The 11317-nt window shown below is 47.6% G+C and overlaps 2 protein-coding genes across 2 annotated transcripts in view; both read left to right on the top strand.

The window, feature by feature from the left end:
• Nucleotides 1–251: 251 nt before the first annotated feature.
• On the top strand, nt 252–2429 carry LOC133111732 (P3 protein-like). Its single transcript, XM_061222291.1, has one exon. It carries the CDS (start codon nt 600–602, stop codon nt 2046–2048), a length of 1449 nt encoding a protein of 482 aa, XP_061078275.1. The 5' UTR covers nt 252–599; the 3' UTR covers nt 2049–2429.
• A 4473-nt stretch (nt 2430–6902) lies between these two features.
• Nucleotides 6903–11317, top strand: part of LOC133110972 (Fanconi anemia group A protein) — a 24169-nt gene continuing 19754 nt past the window's right edge. The window contains exons 1-8 of the mRNA XM_061221097.1: nt 6903–7373; nt 8133–8239; nt 8350–8488; nt 8751–8881; nt 9133–9228; nt 9316–9389; nt 10460–10557; nt 10850–10960. Coding sequence (XP_061077081.1) covers nt 7310–7373; nt 8133–8239; nt 8350–8488; nt 8751–8881; nt 9133–9228; nt 9316–9389; nt 10460–10557; nt 10850–10960 — 820 coding nt within the window. The 5' untranslated portion in view covers nt 6903–7309. The remainder of the gene's footprint in view (nt 7374–8132; nt 8240–8349; nt 8489–8750; nt 8882–9132; nt 9229–9315; nt 9390–10459; nt 10558–10849; nt 10961–11317) is intronic.

Genomic DNA, 11317 nt, shown 5'->3' with positions numbered 1-11317 from the left:
TTAATTGGTTAGTTTATCGCTTAATAGGATGCTGAAAATAGGCTTTAGTTTTCCGTGGCTTTTTCAAAACAATACGTGTTTCTCTAACTTACTCACGAATAATTTCGCCCCACAGTTCCCACCACATACAGACGCCTGTGAAAATTGCTAAAAAGGCGACGCAGGGCTTCAAGTGGGGGAGGGCCCGATAGAGTTAAAGTTGAGGCCGATTTTGATTGGATTAGCAGGGAGCTTAGCGAGTGAATAAGAGAAAGGGAGATGGGAGATGGGTGGAGAGAGACGGCAGACACGAAGAGAAAGCGTAGCGCAACAGCCAGCAGCCTATTGACGCCTCTGCCCGGAAGAGAAAACACGAACCAGGTCAAATCGATTCAACTATGAGATTTTTTTTCATTTCTCCGCTTAGAATACAGCCTAAGCAGTTGTAAATTACATGGGGTGAGCGACGTCTGAATTCCGCGGGTTCGGAAAGCTAAATGGATACCATACGGACTCCGCCTGGTGCGGGCAGCGTTGTGATTGTACCGGAGAATTTGATAAGTGCTTTCCGCGTGCGGTGAGGGGGAGACGGTCGAACACATTGTGGAGATCGGGAAGAAATGGAGATACGCGTTTTCGCGACGCCCTTACGCCCTCTGTCCACCAACATGATGAGGACGGTCTTAGCATTTGGTTGTCTCTTATTTGTCACCAGGGGAGAAGATCGACAGACGCCAACAGCGGCCAGGTCTGTAGATAACCAAAACAGCAACGTAACGGACAGCAGCGACAGGAGGTACATACACATCGGTGACGGGAGCGCGCAGGAATTTGAATTTCCCGAAAACACCAAGGGAGTGATTGTAATTTGGAGCCAGTATCGGAGCACTGCCAGCAGGAACGGCTGGGAGAGCTCTAGGCAGACGGTGACCGTGCGCTCTCTGAACCCGGAGGTTCTGGCCATTCTGAACGTGAGCGACAGCGGACGCGGGGGCCCGGTGAGCAGCTACGTTATCGGCATCAGGTCGGGTGTGGCCGGTCAAGCACAGCTGCAAATCCAGCTAATGGACCCGGACTCGCAGCCGGTTCTGGTGGAGGAGCGGTTGGACTACTCCATCCGGGTGTCCCCCAACAGTGACGACCCGGCCGCCGAGCGGTTTCAGCTGGGCGGCCTGTCCCACTTCTCGGAGAACCCGCTCCTCTTCGCCCTGCTGCCCCTCATCTTCATCAACAAGTGTGCCTTCGGCTGTAAGGTGGAGGTGGAGGTCCTCCGCACGCTGGCCCGCCGCCCTGTGCCCCTGCTTCTGGGCGCGGCCGGTCAGTTCCTGGTCATGCCGCTGTACGGCTACGGCCTCTCCCGGCTGGCCTCCCTGCCCAAACCGCTGGCCCTGGGGCTGGTCATCACCTGCTCCGCCCCAGGGGGAGGGGGCGGCTACCTCTACAGCCTGCTCCTGGGGGGCGACGTCACCCTGGCCATCTCCATGACGCTGGTTTCCACGGTAGCGGCCACGGCCATGATGCCCCTGTCCACCGCCCTGTACGGGTGGCTGCTGGGCGTTCACGCCGCCCTCCACGTGCCCTTCGTCAAGATCCTGGGCACCCTCCTCTTCATCGCCATCCCCATCTCGCTGGGCGTGGTGGTGAAGCTGCGGGCGCCCACGCTGAGCCACGCCCTGCTGAAGCTCATCCGGCCCTTCAGCTTCCTGCTCATCGTGGGCGGCGTCTTCATGGCCTACCAGATGGGGGCGTCCATTTTGGCGAACGTGGGGCCGCGGATAGTGGTGGCCGGGGTGTCGGTGCCGGCGTTCGGGCTGCTGCTGGGCTACGCGGCGGCGAGGGGCTCCAGGCTGCCCGTGCCCCAGCGGAGGACGGTGGCCATCGAGGTGGGGGTGCAGAACAGCCTCCTGGCGCTGGCCGTCATGCAGCTGTCATTCCGCCGGGCCGAGGCCGACTTCGCCTCGCAGGCGCCCTTCATCGTGGCGCTCAGCAGCACCTCCGAGATGCTCTTCCTCGTCCTCGCCCACCTGGCCCACCGCCGGCTCCGGCCCCTGCCCCCCACGGACACCTGACCGATTGTAGCGTCTCCCCGCGGCCGCCATCAGTGCATCCTCCTCGGCTCCGCTCCGCCTTCTCAATAGGAAGAGAGTGAAGGACGTGGAGGATGTGTTTCTGTCGAGTCTTGGGACGCACACGCTGACACTGGACAGTGAAGAAAGTATTTTTCTGTTTTGAAACCAAAGGCCTTCCCCCCCCCCCCCCCCCCTCCCCCCCCACACTTTTTTCTGTCTTTTTCTATGATTTGGTGAAAAAAAAAATTGCACTCCGTACACATGAGGAGAGAAATGATTCTAAAAAAACAAAATCAATATTTTTCTACCTTGCTTTGTTTTGTAAATGAGATGACGAGTATGTATTTGTATAATGTTTACAGAGCTCTTGAGTGGCCTGAGGAGGGGTGTTTGGGATTGGGGATTGGGGATTGGGGATTGGGGATTGGGGACGGGGGTAGAGTGGGGTGGGGGGGGGAGAGGAGTGGTAACGGGAGATGGGTGTCTGTCTGTTTCATCTGAAGTGGAGAGAATGTATGCGTCTGTGTACTTGAGTCACGCAGTTGAGCAGGGGAAAAAATAAAAATGGTGGAAGAAATTGCACGGGACTGTGTGTGTAAATGGATTGGGGGAGGTTTATCAGGATGAAATTTCAAGGGACAGTGTGTACGTGGAGTGGAGGGTCGGAACATAAGCGGATGAAATTGAATGGGAATGTGTGTGTGAATGGAATGGGGGAGCATAACAGGATGGAATTGCATGGGAATGTGTGAATTGAGTGATAGGGTGTAACAGGATGGAATTGCATGGGAATGTATGAATGGAATTGGGGTTTTTTTTTTTTGGGGGGGGGGGGGTTATTGTATTGTTATTTGGGTTGGATATTGTAATACAATTGAACATGCAGGGCGTTTGGAAGATGGTGTGGTGGATTGTCGGGGTGAAACAGGTAACTGTTTGTCTTATCTGTTTTGCATTTTTGCATATCTGGTATCTTTGTTTTGCATTTATGTTCTAGTTCTATGTCTGTGGCACTGTTTGTGCATAGTGTGTGTGTGTGTGTGTGTGTGTGTGTGTTTGTCTGCAGTTCTGGCTGCGTATTATTAATACCTGAATAATATATTTGACAATTTGATGATGCACACTGTTCTGTTCAGGTCTGTTGGCAAACTGCTCTCTTTGCTGTTGACTTTAGCATGGCGGTGAGAGACTAACAAAATGTGTGTGTGTGTGTGTGTGTGTGTGTGTGTTTGCATGCGTGTGAGAGAATATGTGGACGAGGTCCTCTGCTGATACTACTGAATGGGGGAGGCAGTCCAAAAAAATAGAGTTTTTTTGATGGAAAGGGACTGAAAATCTTCATGAAAAATGCTCGCATTACACCATCGGTGTGGGACATGTGAGTGGGGTGTGTGGGCGGGGGGTGGAGTGGAGAATGTGCTCTGTGATTTGGCTGAAGAGGATTAGTCACAGATAATCCTCCCAGTTGCCGAAAAAAAGTATTTTTCTTGCTTAACATTTTGGAAAGTTAAAAGACCCAGGCTGGGTGGGACCACTGTAGACACACCTCAGGAAGGTAAACTTGACGGCGCAGCCAAAGCCTGGGGCCTGTATCACAAAGGAGGGTTACTGAGCTAGCTGGTTAACCGCACTGACTGAAACCCGGACCCCACCCAAATCTGGAACATGGACTGAAGTAAAAAGAGCCGTTAGGGGTTTCACTCAGTGTGGTTGCTCAGAAAGCGGCTTTGTCCTGCCGGTCTGCCCTTGCTTTTGTTATCGGGTCTCTGTGTATTCAAGGCCTTGTGTGTTCACAGAGGTAAGGATCAGGATGATTTACAGTATATCGGTGTAGATACAGTATGTCGGCATTATTTCCCATTTATCATTATTTTAATTGTTTTTTTTCATGCTTTGGGTAATTTCATATGATAACCAACAGAGAACACCACACACACACACACACACACACACACACAGACCTTACAAGTCTGACAAGAAAGTCTCTTTTTCTGGCACATTGCCATCATCACTTCTTTGCTAAAGAACACTAGCTTATTTCTGCTGTCTACCAGTTTTCCAACTTCCCAAGAGTGGCACCAGTGCTGTTCTTATACCACCATTATGTGCTGGTAAGGGTATGAGGTACAGAGGTCACAGCCACGCCTCTTTCTTCTCTGAAAACTGCCTGTTTATGTTTGTTTTCAGTTATTCAGCAACACTTTTCAATGACCCCGTTCTTCTTATCTAACTGAAAGTTCTTGTCCTCACACTCACTCACTCCCTCTTTCTCTTCCTTTCTTTCTCTCTAATCTCGGTGAAAGGGTTCATAGTTCCTCTTGCTGATAATTTGACTGTGATCTTTGATTCAGTCCAGGGCTAACATTCATACAACCACAACAGACAGTCGTGTGTGTGTGTGTGTGTGTGTGTGTGTGTGTGTGTGTGTGTGTGTGTGTGTGTGTGTGTGTGTGTGTGTGTGTGTGTGTGTGTGTGTGTGTGTGTGTGTGTGTGTGTGTGTGTGTGTGTGTGTGTGTGTGTGTGTGGCTGTGTGTGTGCAGAGGGTAGTTGGGTGATCACTGCAGTGAAATTATCTCTTCTATAAATAACTAAACCTGTTCCACAGCGTATCTGCATCAAATAAGTACAGAATTGTTTTGGATTCAAATGTTTCTACGCTCTACTGAGCTGGTGTAATGGAACCTATGGAATGCGCTCAGAAAGTGAAAACCCCCTTGGTTAACAGGAAATATCAATTGAGCACAGAAAAGTATTTGAGTCCAAAACCATTCTGACCCAGATCTGCAGCATAGACGGGGACAATACAGTGCTGTCCCTACGTATTTTGACAGTGACACTTCATATAAAAAAAAAATTAATAATAAATAAAAAAACCTTGAAATAAAGCATTCACTATATGGTTAAAGCTTTAATTTGAGGGTTGTTACATTCACATTGTGTGAACCCTGAAGGAATTACAGCCCTTTTTATACATGGTCCCCCCCCAGAGTGAAAACGACAAAAATGTGCCACTGTTCAAATACTTACACTCACCTGCAGCCACATGCAGTGTCTGCCCCAGGTGAGGGTTGAATCGGAGGGTTGATTCAGTAATGCAGTATTGACATCCTCTCTGCAATGTGGGACACAAATGGAAACACTGAAAGATTGATGAGGAGCTGAGATAAAACTTTAATGAGGTCTTTGGAATGTCATACCCCCCCAAGCTGGGCATCTTTCACCCCAAATCCTACACACCCCAACTGCCCCTCACCCACCAACTGCCTCTCGCCCACTCTTCACCAAACAAAAAATCCCTTACTCATACAGCTAGCCTTTACCCCTCAACACCCCTCAAACCCATCCCACTCCGTGTCACCCACCTTGCTTCCCCTCATTATCCCAACTACCTCTTGCACATCAAAATGTCTCTCACCCAACTATCAGACAGACCTGGGTTCAAACTATTTGTTTTGGATTCAAATACTTTTCTATGCTCTATTGATCTTGCCTGATGTGTTTCAGCCTGCAAAGAACAGAAAAGGTGCAGGGTTTATACTTACTTATACTTATTACTTACTTACTTATACTTATACTTGGTCATTTAATTTTGTTCCAGTGCACCACAGGCAAGCTTAGTCAAATTCAGAAGTGTATTTGAATCCAAAACAAATAATATTTGAACCCAGATCTACCACGGGCCTGTGGTCTGTCTGTTGTGCTTGTTATTGCTGTTGTTGGGTACATGGTGATCATGGAGATTATGTTTTACATTTACGCAACACTGCAATCACTGGTGCCATTTACCCTAAATGGATCGATGGCCGTCAGAAACGCTTTACTGACAGACCTGACACAGGCGCTACACAGGAACATGATCTGTAGGAACTGTGCAGGCAAATCGATTGGGAACAGCGGAGTGACGTTGACTAATGAAAAATGATGCAGCTGCACCGGGCACTGATTAGTCACCAGAGCACACCCCCAGCATCACAATGGCTTCAAGTATTGTTTACATTAAGGCTTGGCCAGATCTGTTAAAAATACAGTTTTTCTTCCTAGTCTCCTTGTCTGCCAGAAGGGTTAACTGGCTGACATGACAAACATAACACAACAATGTACCCCTTGGGCTATGCATGACTACAAGTCCCACAATTCTTTGCTTCAATAAATCTATTTTAGTATGAACAAGAGAGATACATATTAAAAACAAGTACATTAAATAATCCTGAATTTCAATTAAATGTTTGTTACAGCACTTTTTACAATGTACTATTTATGATTTCTAAAATCTTATGAGCTGGAGGTTTTGACATCAGTCATGAATGATGTTCCATCAAATGATGCCAGAGTGGAGGAGGATGTACACATTTCTTCATTTCTTCATTTCCTCTGGCCCCTGATATTTCTCATTGTATAAACATGCCCTTCTTTACCTTGACCACAGACAGCCCTGCCACCATTTCTCTCAGGTCACACTAATGATCAACAACCCAGAATCATCCCAAATTATCCCAAATTATTATTTTTTACAATTATTTTGATGTGTTCAGACAGAATGTGAACAAAGGGGTTGCCAGGGTATTGTAACAGCAAGGGAACTGGACTAGTTTGATTCTCCGCTGGTTTGCTGCCCTCCTGAGAAAGATACTTCACCTGAAATGCTCTATAAAACTCTAAATTATCGTATATACAGTATGTAATCTATTTAAGTCGCTTCTGCTTAAGGCCAAACTGTAATGTCATCAAATTTCATGAGTTATTTATATGGTTCGTTATGACTGTGCATGTACTGAGCTCAGTGCATGGATTGGAAGGGTCACTCATCGCGTCACACCAATCAGATTAGAGAGCGCGAAGGCACAGGAGGCGGAAATTGGGGCGACTGCAAGAAAAAGTTGTTTGGAAATAAGATGTTAGCTATATATTAGCAAATGGTTACTCAAAACTGTTCGAGAGTCGGTTTTTAATAAAAAATACGAATGAGACGCAACACCCATACTTATATTCTCTGTATCACCAACATAGATTTAACTGTAACGTTAGCTAGGTAGCTAGCTACACTTATTGATACCTTGTGACTTTAGTTAGCTACGCCAACGGCAGTATTAATTGCCAGCTAGCTAGCTATATTGCTAGCAACTTTACGAACAGACGTTCGCGAGTAAACGTTTTTCTCCCTCCTAATTGCCAATTGCTGTTCGCTACTTGAGGGTGCCGTTCCATCTCCCTGCTGTAAGCCAAGGACTGTAAATCAGCTGGCAACATAACGGAATGTCAGAATGTCTGTTGGGGCATCTGGCGTTTCAGTGTCCGCTAAGAAAGGGACTTTCGCGGCACTTCTGGGTAAGTTGGTAGTTATTCGGCATTTTATGTTTACCTGGATAGAGGATCTGTGATTGATGTCGACGACGTATCACAGCAATTAGAGCCAATTAAAGCGGAGTCTGCACTTCAACCTCATATTATCCTTTCAAACTCAAAAGTGCTGGAATACAGAACCAAAAAAACAAAAATAAAATGTGTCACTGTCCAATGAATTATGGTGCTCACTGTATATAGCTTGCAATATTGCTGTGGGTTAATTCCCAGAAATATGTAATATGCAGGTCGTGAATGAAACATTGCAGTTATTTCATGGGTGTTAGTATGTTATGTACATAAGTGTAAGTATGATAGCAATGGCATAAAGCCTATCAGAAAGTTGATGAACATATACTTGATTGGAGTATGGTGTTTCAAGTAGTCTTCCAGAATACCTCCCCCCCCCAAAAAACCCCCAAAAACAAAACATTGATTGTCTTTGCCTCCTAAGGGTTGTGTACACCCAAACCATGCCAGGAAAATGCTCCCCACTGCATTTTGACCCTACCAGAACCCTTCACCTTGAACATAGTTATGTTTTTTTTTCTTTTGTTGTGTTCACTACCAGCAGCTAGCTGTTGTAATTAAACACAGGTCACAATATGGAATCTCACAGCAGGAAATGTATTCCTTCATGATGCCCTGGCAGCTCTGTATCATAAGCTTGCTTGTGAGACCTGTGCTCTGCCACAGCCCCCCTAGTGGGTGGAGGTTGTATGACACTGTTCTGCTCTGGTGCAGCCGCCCATGTGAGGAAAAGGCCTGCGGGCGTGAGCGAAAGCGAGCTACAGGAGGCGGCCATCCAGCTGCTGAACCGGAACCAGAACCTCCCGGAGCTGCTTCAGGAGGTCAGCAGGGTGGGAGGGGCCTGGGGAGATCCTGACCACTCCCCTGGCCAGCTGACATAGCCAATCACAGCCCAGTAAAGCCGATGTCACTGACATGCGATTCCTTGCAGCAGGTAGATTCTGCACCTTGTAAGGTGAGCCGCCTGGAAGAGGAGGGACTGAGAGGTGAACTTGACAAAGATGCCATTCCTGGAACTCCTCCCACACCCAGGGCGGAGGCTCTGCCCGCTCTTGGGGGTTCTCTCCTGGGTGAGTTCAGCATCAGTTGGCACTTAGTGCCCCCAGTGCGACACAATAACCTTGCATTTCTTCATTCTGATAATTTTGTCACAACTGTGTGTAAAGGCATGTGTATGTGTTTGTATTTCAGTAAGGTGTGTGTTTGTGTCTATTTCAGTGTATAAGGTGTCCGTTTGTGTGTATTTTAGTGAATAAGGTGTGTGTGCATATTTCAGTGTGTAAGGTACTTGTGTATGTTCTCAGTGTGTAATCTGTGTGTGTGTGTTCTCAGTATTTGCGTTGCAGAGGGAGTCAGTGCGGTTGGGGGTCCCGGTGGGGATGCTGTCTGCCAGGCTGGTGGCAGAGAAAGTGTGCAGCATTTCAGGGAGCAGCGAGGGGCCGCTGCTGAACTCGGCCCAGAGGGTACGTCTCAAAGTCTGGAGGAGCTGTGCTTGATATTCCGGTCTACAGCTCAGTGTGATGAGGCATGTGTGTGTGTTCATGTGTGTTGACTCCTCTCTCTCCAGACTCGCTGGCTGTGTTCAGGTGTGTGTGTGTGTGTGTGTGTGCATATGTGTGTGCATATGTGTGTGTTCATGTGTGTTGACTCCTCTCTCTCCAGACTCAGCTCTCTGTCTTCAGGTGTGTGTGTGTGTGTGTTTGTGTCTCTCCAGGCCCGGCTGGCTGTGTTGGTGAAGTCGACTGAAGGGCTGCTCTCTCTGGGAGCCTTCAGCCCCCAACTCTTATGCCAGGAGCTCTGGAGTGCTGAGGTGAGAGTCTGTTGAGGTGTGTGTGTGTTGAGGTGTGAGTGTATTGAGGTTAGTGTATGATGTGCTTGGTCTTCCTGTGTTGTACAGAGGCAGCCCCCATTAGAGGTGGTCTGGAGTCTGCACTCTGGGAATATTCTCTCTCTGGGGAGCATTCTGGACAGGTAATGTTACAACCATACGGTGTATTTAGTGTTGATTTGCACTTACTGGACGGTGCAATCCGTAAGTATTTGGAGAGTGACACAATTTTTGTTGTTTTTACTCTCGTACTCTGTACGAATCTCTCTGTGGTTAAAGTGCAGACTTTCAGTGTTAAAAATATCGCAAAAGAGTTTTCACGCTTGGCTGAGGAGGACAAGTTGGTGCACTGAGAGAGAAGATGCAAAAAAGGGTGATGGAAACCAATGGAAACATATTTTTTGAATAAATGTTGATGGGATGGGGACTTAAGTGACATGCTTCCGCTCCAGAAAGCCCAAAAATGGGCAGCTGGCCCAGAGGCCCTCCCCCAGATCTCTAACAGGCCCCAGCTGGCAGCCCTGATTATGTAATCTTGTTGCGCCCTCTTCAGAACATTTGCAAAACAGTAGCTAATGGAAACACACTGATTCGCATTTTCTTTTGCCGACTTCAGAAATTCGCTTCATATTTGTGAATCATTTGGATGGAAACATAGTGACTGGCTGAAGTGTATGACCCATAGACATCACCAGACACTGAGTAACTTCCCTGGTGATGCTCTGCCAGGCCTGTACTGTTTCGGGGGGTTATTTGCCTTCAGTCATGCTCAGTTGGATTGAGGTCAGCTTATTGATTTGGCCTGACTCCAAATACAGATGGCACTCCGAGAATCAGGTCTAGACATTGACATTAGGTTCTTTTATGCATGCGCTAATGATTAAACATAACACACCTATCTAAGCAACATTTTGGCGGTCAATTGTCCTATTACTTTTGGTCTTTTAAAAAATTGGGGGGGACTATCTCTAATTCTAATTCTAATTCTAATTCTAATTCTAATTCTAATTCTAATTCTAATTCTAATTCTAACTCTAACTCTAACTCAAACTAACTCTTACTCTTAACTTTCAACTGTTTGCTTTCTGGAGTACAGAGCAAAAAAAACAAAAAACATGCTTCGCTGTCCAAATACTTACGGACTGCACTGTATGTACGAACAAGGGGGAGTGTCGAGGTGAATCAGTGGTTCTTGTCTCTGATTTGCTGACAGTGAGGAGGGGGCGGGGCCTTGGTTAGAGTCACAGTTGCGAGCGGTTTGCGGACAGACGGCTGCTGAGGATGAAGAAGTCAGGCAGGAGGTCCTCACAGGTACCCTCAAACCTGAGTTCACCTGCCCACCTCTCCGCCCCTTCCTGCCTGACCCACCCCTTCCTACCTGACCTACTCCTACCCACCTCTCCTCCCCCCTTCCTACCTGACCTACTCCTACCCACCTCTCCACCCCTTCCTACCTGACCCACCCCTATCACCTGTTTTGCCCTTGTCACATGAGCTGAATGGAGTGGCCTCTTTCCAGAGTATATTGTATCACAAGTTTTTTTTCTGTTTGGGGATGGCCATTTCGTGTGTACAGGTAAACTGTAGGATATTTGTGTTGTAGGTGTGTCTTCAGTTCTGATACGGGCAGGGTTCCAGGAGACCCAAGACTCGGGAATGACCTCCAGGAGAAGCACCCAGGTGTGCAGGTGTGTTCTGGACAACATGCTCTATTGTGAGTGCCTCCCTCGTCTGACTTCATTTCCTGTCAGTGTCTTCCTGCTGCATACCTGTGACTGGTGCTGTGTTGTGCTCTGACAGCTCACTGTCTCACCATGTTAATTATGTGGGAGCGCACTTGAGCTGTGAACAACCACATCAAAATATTTTATAATATAAAATATATAAAATATAAAATATTTCTGGGTCCTCATTCTGCATTCCTCCTGTGGTGACTGTGTGTGTGTGTGTGTGTGTGTATGTGTGTATGTGTGTGTGTGTGTGTGCGTGTGCGTGTGCGTGTGCGTGTGCGTGTGCGTGTGCGGGTGTGTGTGTGTGGTGTGTATGTGTGTGTGTGTGTGTGTGTGTGTGT

The sequence above is a fragment of the Conger conger genome, chromosome 15, assembly GCF_963514075.1.
Source record: "Conger conger chromosome 15, fConCon1.1, whole genome shotgun sequence".
In the NCBI taxonomy this organism is placed as follows: domain Eukaryota; kingdom Metazoa; phylum Chordata; class Actinopteri; order Anguilliformes; family Congridae; genus Conger; species Conger conger.
Note: the sequence above shows the minus strand (reverse complement) of the source record. Positions and strands in the feature narration are given on the sequence as shown.

Excerpts from the sequence above, each read along its gene's own strand:
- LOC133111732 (XM_061222291.1), top strand. The coding sequence starts at position 600 with ATGGAGATACGCGTTTTCGCGACGCCCTTACGCCCTCTGTCCACCAAC.